General features: G+C 51.8%; 1 protein-coding gene across 4 annotated transcripts in view; it reads right to left on the bottom strand.

Moving 5' to 3' along the window:
- ACAP3 (ArfGAP with coiled-coil, ankyrin repeat and PH domains 3) overlaps positions 1 to 17273 on the bottom strand; it is an 80150-nt gene extending 62877 nt beyond the window's left edge. For all 4 annotated transcript variants that reach the window (XM_027658140.1, XM_027658143.1, XM_027658144.1 and 1 more), the window contains exon 1: positions 17146 to 17273. In XM_027658140.1, the coding sequence (XP_027513941.1) occupies positions 17146 to 17192 (47 nt within the window). In that variant the 5' untranslated portion in view covers positions 17193 to 17273. The remainder of the gene's footprint in view (positions 1 to 17145) is intronic.
- Between the last annotated feature and the right edge of the window lie 409 nt (positions 17274 to 17682).

Here is a 17682-nt window from a genome sequence, read left to right as displayed (position 1 = left end):
TAATAATAATAATAATAATAATAATAATAATAATAATAATAATAATAATAATAATAATAATAATTTAAAACCTTTTAGGAGGAGAGGATTGAGCCTCCCCCAAATGCCACCTGGGCAGAGGGCTGAGCTGGCTTTCAGGGGCACCAAGTGACCCTGCCAGGGGACAGGCCACCAGCAGGAGGGGGTGGGAGGAAGAGCTGAGATGAGTTTGTGTTTGGAGGGGAGGGAGTGAGTGAGTCTGTGACCTGCTTGCTTTGGGTCTTGAAGGCTTTTTGGAGGGTCCCAAAGGGATCCTGCCTGGCCACAGGAGCACATGAGGAACCCAACTTGTTTCCTGGCACTCCTGGGAGCTTGGAGGACACAGGGAAGGGAGGTTTTGGCTCAGTTTTTCTTTGCAGAGCCCCTCAGAGCTCAGAACCCTCAGTGTGACCATCCATGGAAGTGAATCCCCTGGCACATCCCTGTTTTTGGGGCAGGACCTGCTCCATGTGCCCCCACCAACCCGGAGGGAGATGCCTGAGGCTGAAGCTCTTTGTGTCTGAATGCAGCAAGGACCTGCTTGTTTAGAGGTGACTTGTTCTGGTCAAAATGGCTGAGATTTGCTCTGGCCCAGATAAATCTATTTATAGCAAGTGTTATGCTAATTCCATACAGGGATCTGATCCTGCCTGCAGCATTAATTCCTCCTACTACCTGTCCTTTTTAACCCCTTCTGGGCACCAGCAGCCTTTCCATCCTCAGATCAGCAATTCTAACAACAAGCTAGATGGGTTTTTTTCCCCTTTCTTCCATTTCCAGAAAACCCCACAGGGCTCCCTTTCCTGCATCTCCTCCCTGTGGAATTTGCTGCTTCAATCTGTGTTTGGAACAAGTGGGAGAAACCTTGGTAAAAACAGGTTATGGAAGCAATTTTAAAGCCACTCACATTTAAGTCACTTTAAAAAAAAATAAATAATTGAATTGCTTTTATTACCTTACCTGAGGTTCATGTCAGGTTTTGTAAAGACTAATTCACTTACTGCCCCTCTTGTGAACTAAGGAGTGTGGAGGGGATTGAACTCATCATTGAAATGAGTCTTTGGGATAAACTGGACCAATTGCTAAATGGAGAAATGGTAATAGAAGAGCTGTTTTTAGTGGCTGGAGTCTCCTGGTTTTGCTCCAGGATAATGGAATAAGCTCTATTTCTAATCTTGACTAAAATCTCTCTACAGATGGCTGTAAGCATGATGCAGATGTGGAAGGCTGTGCCAGTGCTTTTTTTGATCCTGGAAGTTTTCTGCAAGAGAAAAATGAGGTAGAGCAGCAGAAGCTTGGACCGTGTAAGTGACACTGAAATCATCTCCCTCCTCTTCACTGTTTTATTCTCATTTGTGTTTTGTTGGGTTTTTTTTTTCCCAAAGGTTCAGTGAAAAATCACTTCTCCCTTTTCAGCGATTGCTCAAAAACTTGAACTTGTCATCAAATCCATCAGCTCCAGCTCCTTCCCTGCTACAGAACAAGCAGCCACCAGACTCAGCTCCTCACTCTTTATATAAAAAGTCCCACTGGGCAGCACTTGGGGATTCCTGGCCTGTCCTGCTGCAAGGAGGGGTTTGGGTCACCAGTTTGCCAAGAGCACAACAAACAATTCAAACAGAAAAGTGCATCAAGACTTGAAAAAGTGACTGCTCAAATCTCTTTTACACTGGGCCACAAATACAGATGTTTCCTGCTGTTTGGTGTTTTATTTCCCCCCATTTTTCATGGGGGGCTGCAACCCCTAAAAGCCACGATGTTTCCTCAGAGGTGAAGACACTCTGTGCCTAAATTTAGCTCTGCCTTTGGTGACAGTGCTCACAACATTTTGCACAGCTCCACAAACCCCCAGGTCTTTGTCTGGAACCTGCTAAATGTCAGTTTACAGCTCCCACCCCTTCTCCTGAGAGGCTGGAGGTGTATGTTTAGACAAGGCTTTGAAGCAAGATGAGTAAGACTTGGTAGTTTGGTTGCTTGGCGTGTTCCATTGACTTTAAATCTGTACATTAATATTCAGCAAGAACTGGCACTGCCTTCAGGAGGACACAGAATTGCAGATATGGCTTTTATGCACTCTGCTGTACGTACTAATACAGGATTTTCCACTATTGCTCCTCGTTTATGTTCAAATTATAGAAAGGCCCATTGGAATTTGTGAAAGGATTTGAGTTTCCCAAGTACTTTGAATCCTCCATCACTATTTTCTGACAGCCAGGCAGCTCCTGCAGCATCAAGGAGCTACTTGGACCAATGCTTTGAGAAGGGCATTGGATTAGATGACCTCCAGAGGTCTCTTCCAACTTAAATTACTCTAAGATTTAATGGCTTAAAGATGAAATCCTTCCTTAGCTCTTCTAATGCACTCCTTATGTAATGTATCTCATGATAACAGGTTTTGCCCCAGCTTCTCTTTTGCAACTCCCAGCCAAATGTTCGAGGAGACCAGAGCAACTTGAGCATCTGGATGTCTCATGTCCAGCCCTGGCTGATCCCTAGAGCAGAGAAAAAGGGCTGTGCATGAGGCAATTTGCTTTTCAGCACCCATCATTGCAGTCTGGAGGGGGAAATTCGGACAGAAGTCGCAGCAAACTATTTCCTACTCGTGCCCACAGCACTTGAGCAGCTTCCCAAATCTTGGGAGAAGAGAGAAGCTAGGACAGTGCAACGTTCTAGCACTGTTCCTTTTCCATTCCTGATGCTTCAGAGTGAGGGGAACCCCGTTAGAAAAGGGATTTGCTGGGGCCAGGGGGGTCAGGAAGCAGCACTGAAGGAGTTTGGTTCCCTTTGGTGGTTTAGATCAGCAGATGTCTGTGCAAACTGTGGTCAAACCAGTCAGGACCACGGACCCCTCGGGGGTTCTGGCAGTAAATCAGAAAGCTGACTGTGAAAAGGCACCAACCCTGAGGGCAGAGGGGGTTCTCCACTTGCCAGAGCACTCAGACCACCCATTTCTTGTTCAGCACTATTCTCAGGCCTTTCAGCTCACTAAAAGCCATTTCTCAGCCAAGCTGCTGAGCTGAGCAGCTCAAAGTGATGTATTCTCCACATGGACCATTTCACCACGTGTGCTAATGCTGATGGATCAGCAGGGACCTGACAAAGACCATCTGGTGGCCACCACACAGCACCTTCCACCTTCAGCTCAGCAGAGCATTGCCCCTTTTCTGCTGAGAGCCACTAATTCCCCTGGTTATCAGACTCTGCCTTCCTTCCTGCTCCCAGCATTTATTTTGCAGGAGGATGACACAGCTGCAAGACTGGAGCTCTGGTTCAATGGGCAAGAGAGATTTTAGCACCACATCTCTAATAGGCTTGGAGAAAAGCCCAGGAGGAGATCCAGGTCTGAAAGAAGGTGGACACTGCCCTCCTGCAGTTCAGAGACCCCAAGGCCTCCCTGAGCATCACACGGGGCAGTTCAGCTCCTGGAATGTCACTAAGAGGATGCAAGGGATGGTCTGGGTTCTGGAGAAGGAAATATCACCCAGAGACTCATGGTGAGCAAAGGAGGTGGGGCAGCAAACACCTCCCCACATCCCCCAGTCCAGAAGGTGCCTCCTGAGCCCAACCTGACCAGTTCCACCAACTGGAAAAACCCTGGCACAGACAGGTTGCCCAGACAAGCTGTGGCTGCCCCATCCCTGGAAACACTCAAGGCCAGGTTGGACAGGACTCTGAGCCACCTGCCCTGGCTCCAGATGTCCCTGCCCACAGCAGAGGATGGGATTAGATGGCCTTCAGAGGTGCCTTCCAACCCAAACCATTCCACCATTCCATGGGACACGAGCCCAGAAACAGGAAACAGGCACCAACAACTAAATATTCTCCACCCTCACAACTCCATCAATCAATTTGCCCTTTCCCAGGAGTGACACTTTTCCCTGCACACTTTGATCCATCTTGCTGAGCAACCTCAGAGCAGAGCTGGCCTGTCTGCTCTTTTCCCTGCTCTTTTCCCTGCTCTTTTCCCTGGGCTGCAAGGACTCAGCTTTTGCAGTGGAAACTGCACACACAGGAATATCCCTTCCCTGAGCTGCAGGAAGACTCCTGATGTGGCACGAGGAGGCTCCTTAAACGACATTTGTTCACTTTTTTTTCCTTTTTTTTTTTTTTTTAAATGAGCAAAATGGATTTATCAGAAAAAGCTCCTATCAAACGGTTCCACCTTCTCCCCGAGTGACCCCTGGAGACATCCGTTTACCAACAGGGCTGGAGGGGATCCAGGAGGCTTTTGTTGAGACTTCCCCTCGTGCACAGCTGAGCCCGAGCCACCCTCCCCCAGCAGGGATCGCTTTCAGCACTAAATGCTCCTTGTTTCTTTTTTTTTTTTTTTTTCCTCTCCTCTCTCCTTCCCCTGGGCCTTTGGCTCAGAGCTGCAGCTCCCCAACCTCTGGGCTCCCTTTGTTTCTGCCTGAAAGGCTTTTCCTGTGTCGTGCCCTGCCAAAGGCAGCGAAGGTCCTGCCCTCCCTGGCAGCAGAACTGCTCCAAGTGCTGCTGGCCCCGGGGGCAAAAAGGGAGGGTCCTGCCCCTTCCTGTGCCACTTGCACCCTCCCAGAGGTGCCAAATGTTTTTGGCTGTGTCCCAGTGCCACGAAACAACTGGATTTTTTTTTTCCCACCAGCAGCACAACCCTTTCCTAAAGGGGTGAGAGTTTGTGGCTGGTGCTGCATGGAAGCTTGCTGGGGGAATATCAATCAGTGTCCTAGACACCAAGCATCCCTTGCTTTTATTTATTCCTCTCAAGGGTTGGGTATGGTCCTATTTTTCTAGCTCTGAATTCCCCCCTGACACCTCTCCAGAGGGAACAGAACTGTTGTGATGTGGCTGGGACTGGGGGATTAATTCTCATCTGAAAAATCAGTGTCTCTGGGAAAGGACACTTTTTGAGTGCAGCTAGAAGGATTTTCACCAGTTACACTTTGCTCCCTGTGGCCATGGGAGGGACTGTCACATCCCTCTGAGCTCCTGAATCATCCCTGTGGGACCAACACCACTGTCCTGCTGCATTCCCAGTGCTGGCCTGGAGCCTGCCCTGGAGATGGGTTGGTCAGGCTCATCCACAAGGAGGAAGCTTCCACAAAAGTCAAAATGTTGAGGGCAGAGAGAGTAATTGGGACCACTGGGATAAAATTAATCCACCCTCTGTGCTGAGTGAGGCAGCCCAGGCACAGGAGAATAGAGCTGGTGTTTTATCAACGGGGGCTGAGCAGGGAAAAAGAACCTGGGCACAAAGTGCAGGGTCAGAACAACAGGGCTGAGCCCTGCAGGACTCACAGATGCTCATCCTCTGTGCTGAAGGTTTAGCTAAAAACCTCCACTTCTTGATTTCTTGGCATCTCACACCCCTCAGCTCCACCCACACAGTTCAGAACCACAGGTGGAAGAAAAGAACTGAACTGGGACTGACTGGGGGGAACTCGAGCCAAGAGGAAAGTCCACGACAGCATCCTGACTTCTGAGAGCAGCCTCTTCCCATCCCACCAGCACATGGATCAGCCTGGAGCCTTCCAGTGCCTCAGCCCTGTTTACCAGTTTGGCATTTTCTGCCTGATCTCTGAAATCAGATGAGTCAGTGGCACATCGAGAGTTGTGTTATTCCCAACTCCTAAACTCAATCTGGCAGGGCTGGGTTTGTCCCACTCTTGGAACACTGAAGGCTGGAGTCTTTCTACAAATGTCACTCTGCTGCCTTCTCGTCCTCCAGCCTTCAGGTGGGCAGCAGCTGAAGTGCCAGCCTCCAGACAGTGCCAGCTGGGAATCTGGGAAGTGTGGGGAAAGGGAAGACAGGGAAAAAAATAGGGGAAATAAAAAGAAAGGGAAGGTTTGGAAAGGTTAAGGGAGGTTAGGGGAGGTGGGGTGGGAAAGAGAATGGGGAAGGGGAAGGGGAAGGGGAAGGGAAGGTTAGGGAAGGGAAGGGGAAGGGGAAGGGAAGGGAAGGGAAGGGAAGGGAAGGGAAGGGAAGGGAAGGGAAGCTCTATCAGTGCTCTCACAGGGTCTGTTTCCTCCATCCTGGGGCGAGGTCATGGAGCAGGGACAAATCCATGTTTCCTGCCCCAAACTGAGTTTCTCAAAGAACAAAGGGGTGATATTCTGCAGAGGGGCTGAGCTGTGGGAACCACCATTGTTTCCCCGAGCCAGGATGGAGCAGGAACAACAGACAGGCTTTAACAGCTGCCCTTCAGAACAGTCCTGGACATTTCTGCACTGCCCCAACACTGCCAGGGTGGCAGGACCCTGGTGGTGCTCAAATAAAACCTGGCACAACTGCCTGGATGCTGAGAAAGCACCACAAGCTCTCTGTGTCTCTCTCTGTACATGCAGGACATACAGCTTCATTTTACTGCCATCAGATATCCTTTCACCTCATCCCAGGCAGAGCTATCCAAGCCCTGGAATCACCCAGGAATTCACACACACGCTGTTTCCATCAGTGGCAGCATTTCACAGAGAGAATGGAAATATTTCAGCCCTGCTGTAGCGTGATGGAGCAGGCTGGGTGTGCAGAGCAGGGATTATCTCACTCCCTGATATTATATAATCTGTTTAGATGGTGCCACTTGATGCTTATTTAAGGAATGAATGAGCCCTTCGCTCTGGGATGTGCCACCCGTGAGCTGTGACATCATCCCTCTAATCCACTGGAATGACTCCACTGCTTTGCTTCCCAGCCATTCCCGAGTCCTGGGTGATTGCACTCAGGGATGTGTGAGTGTGTACGTGTGGGAGGGTTATTCCACAGCAATATCACACAATTCCACAATAATTTAGGTGGGAAAAGACCTCTGAGACTGTCGAGGCCACCCTGTGCCATGTCCCCACCTCATCCCCCAGCCCAGAGCACTCAGTGCCATGTCCAGCCCTTCCTTGGACACCTCCGGGGGTGGGGACTCCAAACCTCCCCTGGGCAGCCCCTGCCAAGGCCTGACCACCCTTTACAGCAAGAAATTCCTCCTGATCTCCAACCTGACCCTCCCCTGGCACAGCTGGAGGCCGTTCCCTCTCCTCCTGTCCCTTGTTCTCTGGGAGCAGAGCCCGACCCCTCCCTGGCTCCAGCCTCTTTTCAGGGAGTTGCAGAGAGCAGGAAAGTCCCCCCAACTCTCCTTTTGTTAACTACATCAGAATGTTCTCCACCTCCCTCGAGAAGAGCCCTGGCACGTAGGAAAAGTGAATTTCTGCAGATAAGGTGAAGCAAGACAAGAACCTGACGTGTGTGTGGCTCTGTGAACGCCCCACTCTGCATTTGTTTGGTTAACCTCACATTCAGAGGGTTGGTATGGGCTGTTGAGAGCACACCTACAACCTTTCCATCCTTTTTTTTTTTCCTGGTCCTTCCCTCCTGCAAACCAAGCCTCTGAGCTGAATTCCCTCCCTTAGGCCAGAGGAGACAGCAATGTGCAAAACCAGAACGAGTGGATGCACTGCTTGAACCCAAACCCTGCCCAGGCAGCACTCACCGAGGCAAAAGGGTGGAATCCTCTGCCAAGAGGTTGTGGAGGGACAATTATCCTGCCTGGTTTGCTCCTTTTGGGAGCAGTGGCTCGGAGGAGTGATCAGCTCCTGCAACAACACGTGTGGTTTGACCTGGGGAGGGGGTTCTGTCCCCCCTGCTCTGGCAAAGGGGGGCAAAGCCAGTTCCTCAGCACCCAGCAAGTGCAGGAGGAGACACAGGAGGCTCCTCAGTCTCCAGGATACTCCATCCTCTTTGCTCATCTCTTGCAATCGAGGCAGAAATGCTTTTCCCTCCCTCCCAGCAGCTCCCCCAGCAGCAGGCAGAGCATTGCCCAGGATGTTTTCCCTTGATGGTGCCCAGCCAGCCCCAGTGGGTGCTGTGCCTGCTGCTGAGGGCCAGCCTGGCTGCAGCTGGGCATGGATGCAGTGGAGCTGCAGGAAATCAGCCTCCACCCTCCCCACAGTGCACGGGAATAACTGGTTGTTATCCCAGTGGTGCTGCCCCATCCTGTGGGGTCCTACAGAGAGGGAGGCTGCCAGACACCTTCCAGTGCTGTGTGCTGGGGAGCAGAGACAGGATTCACCTCCAACTCACCTCCAGTTCACCTCAAATTCACCTCCAGTTTACCTCCAATTCACCTCAAATTCACTTCCAGTTCACCTCAAATTCACCTCCAGTTCACCTCTGTGCAGCCTGGAAGAAGCCACCCTCTGCCAGGGGCTGCACCTCAGCCACCCCTGTGGCCTGGGACTAAGGCAAACAGGTCCCCAGTTCTCCATCCGGGGAATTCTACAGCTCCAATTCCTTGTCTTGATAAATATCCATATTTATTTATCCATAAAATTCCATATTGATAAATATCAACGTGGAATAGCTCTGAGATCTTAAAGCAAACTCTGCAGCTCCTCAAAGACGGCAAGGCAGCAACCACAAAGCTGCTGGCAGGTAGAAAAATCTCAGCTTTCCACACTGGCCGTGTTGCTGCTTCCCCTCTCCCTCCCAGTCTGGAATTGCTGGTCAAAGAGGGAACAAATCCTGCTCCTGGTTCCCCTTCCTTTCCCCATGGGGAACACTTAGCATGGCATCACGTCAGCACTGAGCCAAACCTGCTTTCTTTTTGTCTCACTTCCTTTCCTCCACCCTCATTTTTGAAGCTTTACATTAGAGAGAAGCCACGTTAACTCTGGGGAGAGCTAACAATCCATGCAGGGAACAAACCCTCGGGAAACAGCAGCCAGGAGCGCCTGGAAATGTCTGAAATCAGAACACAGCCCCGAGAACAGAGGAGAACTGCAAGCAAACAAGCAAGGAAGCACTTGGCTCCAGGGGAACATTCTGTCCCGTCCTCAAAATTCAACCAGACTTGGACTGCAGGTCTGTTCTAAGGGCTCTATTCTTTACTCACACAGAGAGCACCAGCCTGGGTTGTTGATTTTTTTTTTTTTTTTAAGCAAAGCCAGTGCTTAGGAAGCCAGAAAAACTCATGGTTGCAGTGGCCTTCCTGCTGAAAAAAAAATTCATACCGTGGCTGAAATTTCATAGTGTTATGAAACCAGGTTTTAAAGGGGCCATCGCCCTCTCAGAAAAGTTTGGGATTCCAAAGCTCCTGGGCTTGCTTTTCACTCCTCCCTCCCGCCCCTGCTCTTCCACTGCCCCTTGAGAACAGCAGTTGAGGACATTTAGAGTGGGGTTTGCAGTTCCAGGTTGATTTTAGGTGCAGGAATGAGCTGATGTCCGAGGGCTGCAGGAAGCAGCGGTGGGGAAAAGGGCCCTGAGCAGGGGCCAGGGCTGTGAGCTTGCCCTGACAGCCCGGATGAGACAGCCCAGAGACAGCTGCAGCCAGCCCCAGAGTCACTCCTGCAGCTCTGGTTACAGGTCCCAGCCTTCCTGCTGCTCCCATCCCCAAATAATCCAGCGCACACCCGCTTTCCAGCCTGAGCTCTGCTGTCCCCCTGACACCGAGCTGGGAGCCTCCAACCTCCTGCCAGCCTCAAAAAGGGAGTCTCAGCTCGCTGTACCTGTGCAGCCACCCCGGGATATGTGCCCCAGAAACCAGAAAACGCTGTTTTTAGCTGCAGAAAAAGGGACTTTCAGGATCCCCCCGGCGCGTGTTTAACTAACTCTGGAGCCGTAATGGAATTTCCAGCGCCCTGATCCGTGCATTAGCTGATGAGACAGTGCTTTAGTCCTCATCCAGTGATTACAGGTCACAGCTGAACCGCCCTACTGACAGTGCAAAACTTTGCCAAAGCACCCAGATTAACAGAGGCTGCGTCACAGAAAACCCCACGAGCTCCCGGCACGGCAGGGGCCAGATGGAGGATGCTGCCAGACACAGCCCCAGCTCCTCCAGGCCAAGGATTCTCCTGCATCCCTTCTCCCTGAGCAGCCTGGATGATGCTGTTGAGGCAAAAAAAAAGAAAAAAAAGAAAAGCCCCAGCCTGACTCCCTGCAGGAGTCTGAGCTGCCTTCCTGTCTCCAGGAGGCTCAGTGGGATGAAGGTAAACAGATGGCTCCTCTCACTCGGGCTGGGAAGGTCCCCCTGCCCTCCTTTCCAGCCCTCCTCTGGAATGTCAGACCCTCCTACCTAAAGGAACCACCGGGAATGAATGATGAATCCATCAGTGCTGATGGCACCATGTTATGAAGGTGCTCTGTCATCACAGACATTAATTATTTCACAGGCTCCTGACTCAGATCCACGGCGTGACCCGTCCCTACCTCAGCTGGGGGAAACGAAACAAAGGAGCTGCTGGAATGAGTGAATAAAAGGAACTTTCAGCAGTCACACAACCCCTGAGTGCCAAAGCCCCTGTGCTCCTCAGGCTCCACTCCAGCTACCAAGAGAGCCTGGATCCCTTCAGGTCCACACCACTGTTTGCCAGCACCACAAAATTGGCTTTGTGGCACCTTCCTGAGCTTCAGCAGGGAGTGACAACAGACTCTGACTTACCCCCAGTACAGAAAGAAAGTTTGCAGGAACATACATTTCCACAGGAGCCTGACAGAGTCCACATGAACGAGGATGCACCAAATCCTGCTGCCCTGAACCCTCTCTCACCCTCCATCCCTGAACTCTCACCCTCCATCTGACCTGGCCATGCTGAGGTCCTTCGAGGACCAGGGCTGGAATCCAGAGGCACTGCCCAGTGCCAAGACAACCAGCAAAGCACAGTTATCACCACAAGTGTCCCTCTCTGAGGAGGACTGGACCACCCTCCCCAGATAATTCAAGAGCACAGAGAAGCTGAAATCATCAGCTCTGAGCCACAGCACCCCTGGGTCTCACTGCCCTCTTCCCCCACAGGGTTATTGCTGTTTTGTTTGGTTTTCTTTTTTTCCTTTTAGCAAGCTTTGTCATCTGCCTTCCCAGCCTTTTACAGTCTTTATTGCAGCCAGAAAACCTGAGCTTTCTCAGTGGCTTTTGGGCATCCTAAAGGACAAGGCCTGTGGTTCCCTGTGGTGTTGCCCTCTGGAAGGTTCCGAGGGAATGAAGAAGAGACTCACACCCTCAGCTTCAGGGGTAAAATCATCCAGGTTGGACAACTTTCCCCTTACCCTTATGGGAACCAGAAGAAGCAGTGAGAGAGAAGGTTGTCCAAAGACTGTCAGTGACAAAAAAGAGATGATTTTCATCTGTGTGTGCCAGCAGGGAGACAACAGAGAGGAACAGCTACTGAAAAAGAAAGACTGGAAATGAAAACCAACTGAAAACAAAAGCTAGTCAGAAACTGCTCTGTTAAGACAACTAGAAGCATTTGAAAGTTTGCAAATACTCTCACACTACTACAAACAAGAGTGTTATTTTGGTGACAAAGTCAATCACTTGGTTACCAGACACCAAATATTTCCCTTGCTCATGTGGTGCACAAGCAAAGTCCTGAGCTGCAGCTCCCAGGAGCAGCCAAAATCAAAGGTTGCTTTTCACTGCAAACTCACAGCTTGTAAGTCAGAGCAGTTTTATCTCGGGGGGGAAAAAATTAATTAAAAAACCCTTTTCTGATTTGGCGGGTTGGGATGGACCCCTGGGGTTTTACCTTCCGAATTGTGGCCCTCTGGGACACTCTGTTTACACAGCTCACAGCTCACAGTTATTAAGGAAACTGCTTGATAAAAATTTGGCATAAAGCACCATTTTGCCAAGCCAGACGTTTCAGGGCAGAACTGTCAAGTCAGTTCTCTCATCCCAGGGGGTTTTCCCAGACCTTCAGCTCTGCCCACAGCACTGCAGCTTTTTCTGAGTACCTCAGGATTCCCAGGGGAGTTTTAATGACAGGGAACCTCAGATCAAGGGATTTCTGCTTCCAAATACTCCTGTGCTACCACCTATGGAGGAAAAAACCCCTATGCCACGTGTGATCTGTGTGAACAGGATTCACCTGACACGGGAGCAGCTGGAATGTCACACACCCCCTCTGGGAGATGCTGGGAATGGCACATCAGGTACAAACTGCCACAAATACGCGTGTGGGGAGAGCAGACAACCATCAACCCTGTCCCAGCACAACCCCAGCAAAGGCCAGACTCAGTTCTGTGTTGCTGACTTGGGGTCACTTTAAAGTGACGCTGGAAAAAAGGGAGGCTGGAAACCAGGGAAGGGAATAAAGCCTCGCTCGACATGGGAAGTTTCACACAGAGATATTCAGGGGCTGGATGGACAGGATGGACAACTGCAACTGGGAGAGCATCTCAGGGTGCTGTGAGAGGAATTAACTCCACGGTGACATTCTTGCTTTGACTTCTCCCTTTCCACCCCTCCCTTTGACTTCGGGAGCGCAACGATGGAGAGAGATAAGAAATAAATGCAGTAGGATTGACACAGATGACATCAATCTGCTTTTATGATGCTATCTCCTCTCTCGTGCAGCTGAAGCAGCAAGTGCTGGCAACTGGGCTCGTTAGGGTGAGATTCAAGAAGCAGCAGCTCCGTGTGGGTGTCGTGCGACTGCCACCAGGCTCGGGGATCCTGCTTACATAAGCCTTGTGTAACAAAAAACGATTTCAAATCGATGCCTGGGCTCTTTGTGGTTAAACTGATTTTTTGAGTTCCTTTTGGCCACCCCGTGCGTGATTTCAATCTGCTCTGAACTGACAAGCTGGCAATTTTGGCTCACCTCGAACCGGCAGGGTCGGCCGGCACAGATCGCGCGGGAGCCACTCGAGTTTTCTCTGGGCAGGCCTTTGCTAACACACCTTCACCCAGCCTGGGTGCATCAGAACTGGTTATGCTGGCTTTGAACTTGTCTAATTCCCTCTGTTATCAGACTCAGCGAGATCAGTTCGACTGAGGGTTTTAATTCCTCCCGTTGTGTTTGAAACGCCCCAGTCAGAGTTCGAGGATTGTTTTCTAAATGTACTCGTTTTTCCACTTTCCTTTCCTCTGGCGAGTGGCTTTTTCTTTTCTTGCACCTTTCATGGAGCTGGAATTACATCCCTGCACCTTTCCCTGCCTAATGAGAGCCACAACAAGGTGCAGATGGTGCTGCACAGTGCCAGAACAAAGGTCTCTGCCCATGTCCCTGGGTCCCTGCCTGATGACAGCGCTGCTCCAGGAAGCCCTGGGAGTGTCTGAGCCACCAGGCAAGAGGCTGCAAGGCATGGGGGAGGTGAAGCTGGGCTTGGGAAACCTCAATTCCAGGTTTAGCAGCACAGGGGTCCCCCCCAGTGAGCTGGAGCTGGGATGTCCACGGAGAGATGCTGTTAATTGTCTGTTCCTGTAGGTTGTGGTGGCTGTAAGGGCTCCTGGTGAGAAGGTTCCAGCACCTGAGTCACTGTGCTACAGTCAGGGCAGCCCTGGCTCACCCCATGGTCACAGGGAACCCTGACCTCACAACAAGCTGATTAATCAGGTTCATTAAGAGCGACAACAACGACACCAGCAATGTTAGTTATGGAAATAACCACCCATCTCCCGCCCTTGGGGGAGTCACCACAGAGGCATTTGGGGTTTTCTGTGGCCCCCAGAGAGCTGCAGCCAGGCCCAGCCTCTGCAATTTGTTCCTGCTCTTCCCTCACCCTCCTGAGTGTTCCTGGAGTGCATTTACACCCCGAGTGAGTAACAGTGGCACAGAGTCACAGAACGGTTTGGGTGGGAAGGGACCTTAAAGATCATCTTATCCCAGCCCCTGCCATGGGCAGGGACACCTTCCACCAGCCCAGGTTGTTCCAAGCCCCGTCCAACCTGGCCTTGAGCACTTCCAGGGATCCAGGGGCAGCCACAGCTTCTCTGGGCTTCCTTTTTGAAAGAATGAATCACAGAATGGTTTTGGGTTGGAAGGGACCTTAAAGATCATCTCGTTCCAACACCCAAAGGAACCCAACTGACTCATCTGGCACCGTCCCCTAAAGATCTCCAAGGGTTAGGGCAGCACTGGCTCCTCCTCTGCATCACCCCAGACCACCAGCTTCCAGGGGCAAGTGGAACAAGCCAGGAACGTGTTCCTAGATTTCCCAGACTCCTCCCAGTTAAAACAGGGCAGGGAGATGAAAAGCCACAATATCTATGTGCAAGAACAGGTCCTCCAAGGTAATTATCCTTGTTTACTGGAACTGAATGCACGTCTCTACAAGATGCCTTGCAGAAATCAGGCTTATCTGCCCATCTGAAGGTTGGACAATATTCAAGTGTACGGAATTTAAAAGGAAATACAAGTTTTCATTGTCTCTCTGAAGCTGGAAGCACTGAGGGATTGAGTGTATTCTTAGTATTGATTTGGAGCATTTTGGCATGTAGTTGTGTGCTAAAGCAGACCAGTTTGGTAGCCTTATTATGGGATGTTCAATCCAGTGTTTGTTTATGCCTGTGTCGTTTTTTTGGAGCTTTCTGCCCTCCCTGTGTCTGGCACACAGAAGACAATTTTTGATCATCTCCAAGGCTCATGACTGAGGAGAATAAACCAGCTGTAAAACACGGTACAACCTTTTGCTGGGAAGTGCAGAGGGGTTCTGTGGGTACCAGCAGGAAAGGGAGTGTAATTCCTACCTAAAGGACTGGCATAGGAAACCTGGATTAAATTTTCCCTCTTTCACAATGTTTCCTGTGGAAAGGGACTTCAGCTATTGCTGTCTCAGCCTCTGTTGAGAAAGTGGATTATGTGCTACCTTCTATCACCACTTTTTAATATATATTTATACATGTATATCTATATTTTACGTTTTTATAGCTGTAAAATTTTAGGGACATGTTATTAGCAAGCATCTCTGCCCCTTACACACCTCCAAGGATTCTCTTGTACTACCAACCAATAATTCTAACAGAAGAACTAATTAAAGATTTGGAAGGAAGAAAAGTACAAGAGGAGGCTAAAACCTGCACCTTTGAGAAATTCTATTTGGTTTGGTTGGTTGTTTTTTTTTTCCCTAGCCCTGCTGAAATCAGGATTTCTCACTGCTTAAGGTGTTCACAGTTTAAATATTCCCCTGCTCCATATATTTCAGCCCTCTTGAAATATCCAGCCTTATTCCTCCAGCCTAATCTCTTGTTCTCCCTGTAACAGTCAGACTGTGTCTGGCCATTTGGGAAATAGTTCATAATTCCATGCTTAAATAACTGCCTTTTGATAAAGGTCCAGCCCAGTGCTCTGAGAGCTGTTTTGTTTTTATGGATGGAGCAGACAGAGCAGAATGATGTTGCCTGCATACTAAGAAACTTGGCCCGGAGCCCACACACACACACAGACACACACACACAGCAAAGGCAAAATAAATAAATAAACATATCAATCAATCTTGACGTCACCAGGAAAAGGGTCACTGCCATGTGGAACGAGACATCTGGCCAGTGAAGTCACAGCTCTGGAAGGAAGCCACCGAGCAAGTTCACATGCTCTGCAGCACAATGGGATGAAATGACAGTCAAAAAGAGGAAAGAAAAAAAAAGGGAGGATCAATTCTAATTGATGCTAAGTGAGCAGGGGATTAAAGCAGGAGCTCCCTACTTTCTGCCAACCTGTCCATGCCTTCAACCTTTTCCTGTTGAAAAACTCCCATGATTCCAACCCCACCCGGGGTTAGGACCAGCCTGTCATCTCACATGACACTGCCCATTACCTTTTAGAATCAGCTTTGGAACAAGCCAGAGCAGAACCTTACCACACAATTAAAATTAAAACACGTGGAGGAAGACCCTTCCCGCAGCCCTGCACATTCCCACACGCAGGAATAAAGAGGGTGCACTTGCCCAGGTGTTTGTGTTACCTGCAGCTGCACCACAACCACACACAAAATGACAATTTGTCAAGACAACCCACAGCCACAGACCACTGCAGCCTTTGGGATGCAGCCTGCGTTCCAAGGGAAGCTTTGTAAACGCACTTAAAAGCCAAACGCAAACTGTTTCACTCATTAAACAGAACGGTTTTGAGAAGAAGGAACACGAAATGTCTGCAGGAAGGAGAGAGACCCCCCCCCTTTCCCGACAACTCTTTCCCCTGCACACACACAGCCAGCTCGCTCCTGCAGGCTATTGTCTGTATTTCCCTCGGTCCCCATCCAGACACAGCATTGAAAGCAGCAGGAGATTGTTCCCAGTGGAAGCTCTGATATTCCCTTTATAGCGCCGGGGCATCGGAGCCCATCCGGACACGCAGCCGGGATGCTCCTGGCACAATGGAGCATCTGCCCCCGGAGCGTGGCGGCTCCCGCAGCCCCGGGCACTGCTCGGGCGGCCTGATTTGAATGCAGCGCAGCCGAGCCGGAGCCTTTGTTGTCATAGCCCAGATTCCTTCAAGACCGCTAAAAAAAAAAAAATAATAAAAAATCCACCCTCCGAGAGATGGGAATGTGACTGCATGGAAAATGACTGTATTCCTTGAGCCCCGGCTCTGCGGGCGGCTCCAATCGGCTCTGTCCGGCTGAGCCCCGCGGGGTGATGATGCCCCGTCCGCCCCGTCCCAATCCCAACGGGATCCGGCGCTGCCTGCCCGGATCTTGGAATTCCTCATTTTTTAATTTTTTTTTTTTTTCACGTGCCAAGCGCCCGGACAGAGCGGGACAGCGCGGCGGGGAGGGAGGGCGGGATGCGGGGGCACGGGGGGCGATGCGGGGCACGGGAGGGTGAGATGCGGGGTAGAATGAGGGGCACGGGGGGGATGCGGGGCACGGAAGGGGGGGGATACAGGGTAGAATGAGGGGCACGGGGAGAATGAGGGACCTGGGAGTGGGGGGATGCAGGGTAGAATGAGAGGCACGGGAGGGGGGGATGCGGGATAGAATGAGGGGCACGGAGGGGATGCGGGGCACGGAAGGGGGGTATAGGGGGCAGAATGAGGCGCATGGGGGGGATGCGGGGTACGGAAGGGGGTATAGGGGGCAGAATGAGGCGCATGGGGGGGATGCGGGGCACGGAAGGGGGGTATAGGGGGTAGAATGAGCCGCATGGGGGGGATGCGGGGTACGGAAGGGGGGCATGCGGGGTGGAATGAGGGGCACTGCAGGGATGCGGAGCACGGGAGGAGGGCATGCGGGGCACGGAGGGACAACGCCCGCTGTCCCGGCTGGGCCCCATCTCCATCCCCTCGGCGGCTCCGGGGCCGTCTCCCCTCTCTCCCCTCCGCAGCCCGGGCGCGGCCCCGCGCAGCGCGGAGCCGGGGGAAGGGCCCTTGCCCGTCTTCTCCGTATCCCTCTCCAAGCCAAGCCGGCCGAAACCATTCCCGGGGCCGCCCCGGCTGCCTCGCTCTTACCGGAACCGGGGCGAGTCCTTGATGCACTCCTCGAACTCCACCGTCATGCTGCCGGTCGGCCCTGGGCGCGCTCAGCGGAGGAAGCGCATCGCCCGCCGCTCTGGAGCCGAGGACGCGCGGGCAGCGCCCGCCCCCCGCCGCCGCTGCGGGGATGGAGCGAGCCCGGCACCCGCCTCCCTCCCACCGCACCGGGGCACCGCGGCCACCGCCGGCCACGCACCGCGCCCGGACCGAGCGCGGTCACCGCCCCGCCGGGCATCCCCTGCCCGGCACCGCGCTCAGGTGGGAGTGGGGGGTGGGGGGAGGCACCACCTTCGCTCGCAGTGACCGAGTTAATTAGGGTGCGAGCGACCTCTGAGGTCATAGGATCGTGAAAACATCAGGGCTGGGAGAGGGGTTTAGGATCAAGTCCAACTGTCACCCGCTGTGACCACAGCGCCCAGCACCCGATCCGGATGGCTCTGGGACACCTCAGGGGATGGGGACTCCTCCACCTCCCGGGGCAGCCTGGCCACCCTTCTTTTTCCACCTTTTTAT

This window comes from Corapipo altera, unplaced genomic scaffold, assembly GCF_003945725.1.
Source record: "Corapipo altera isolate COAL_440 unplaced genomic scaffold, ASM394572v1 301, whole genome shotgun sequence".
Lineage (NCBI taxonomy): Eukaryota > Metazoa > Chordata > Aves > Passeriformes > Pipridae > Corapipo > Corapipo altera.
The sequence above is the reverse complement of the archived record's forward strand: the minus strand, read 5'-3'. Positions and strand labels throughout refer to the sequence as shown.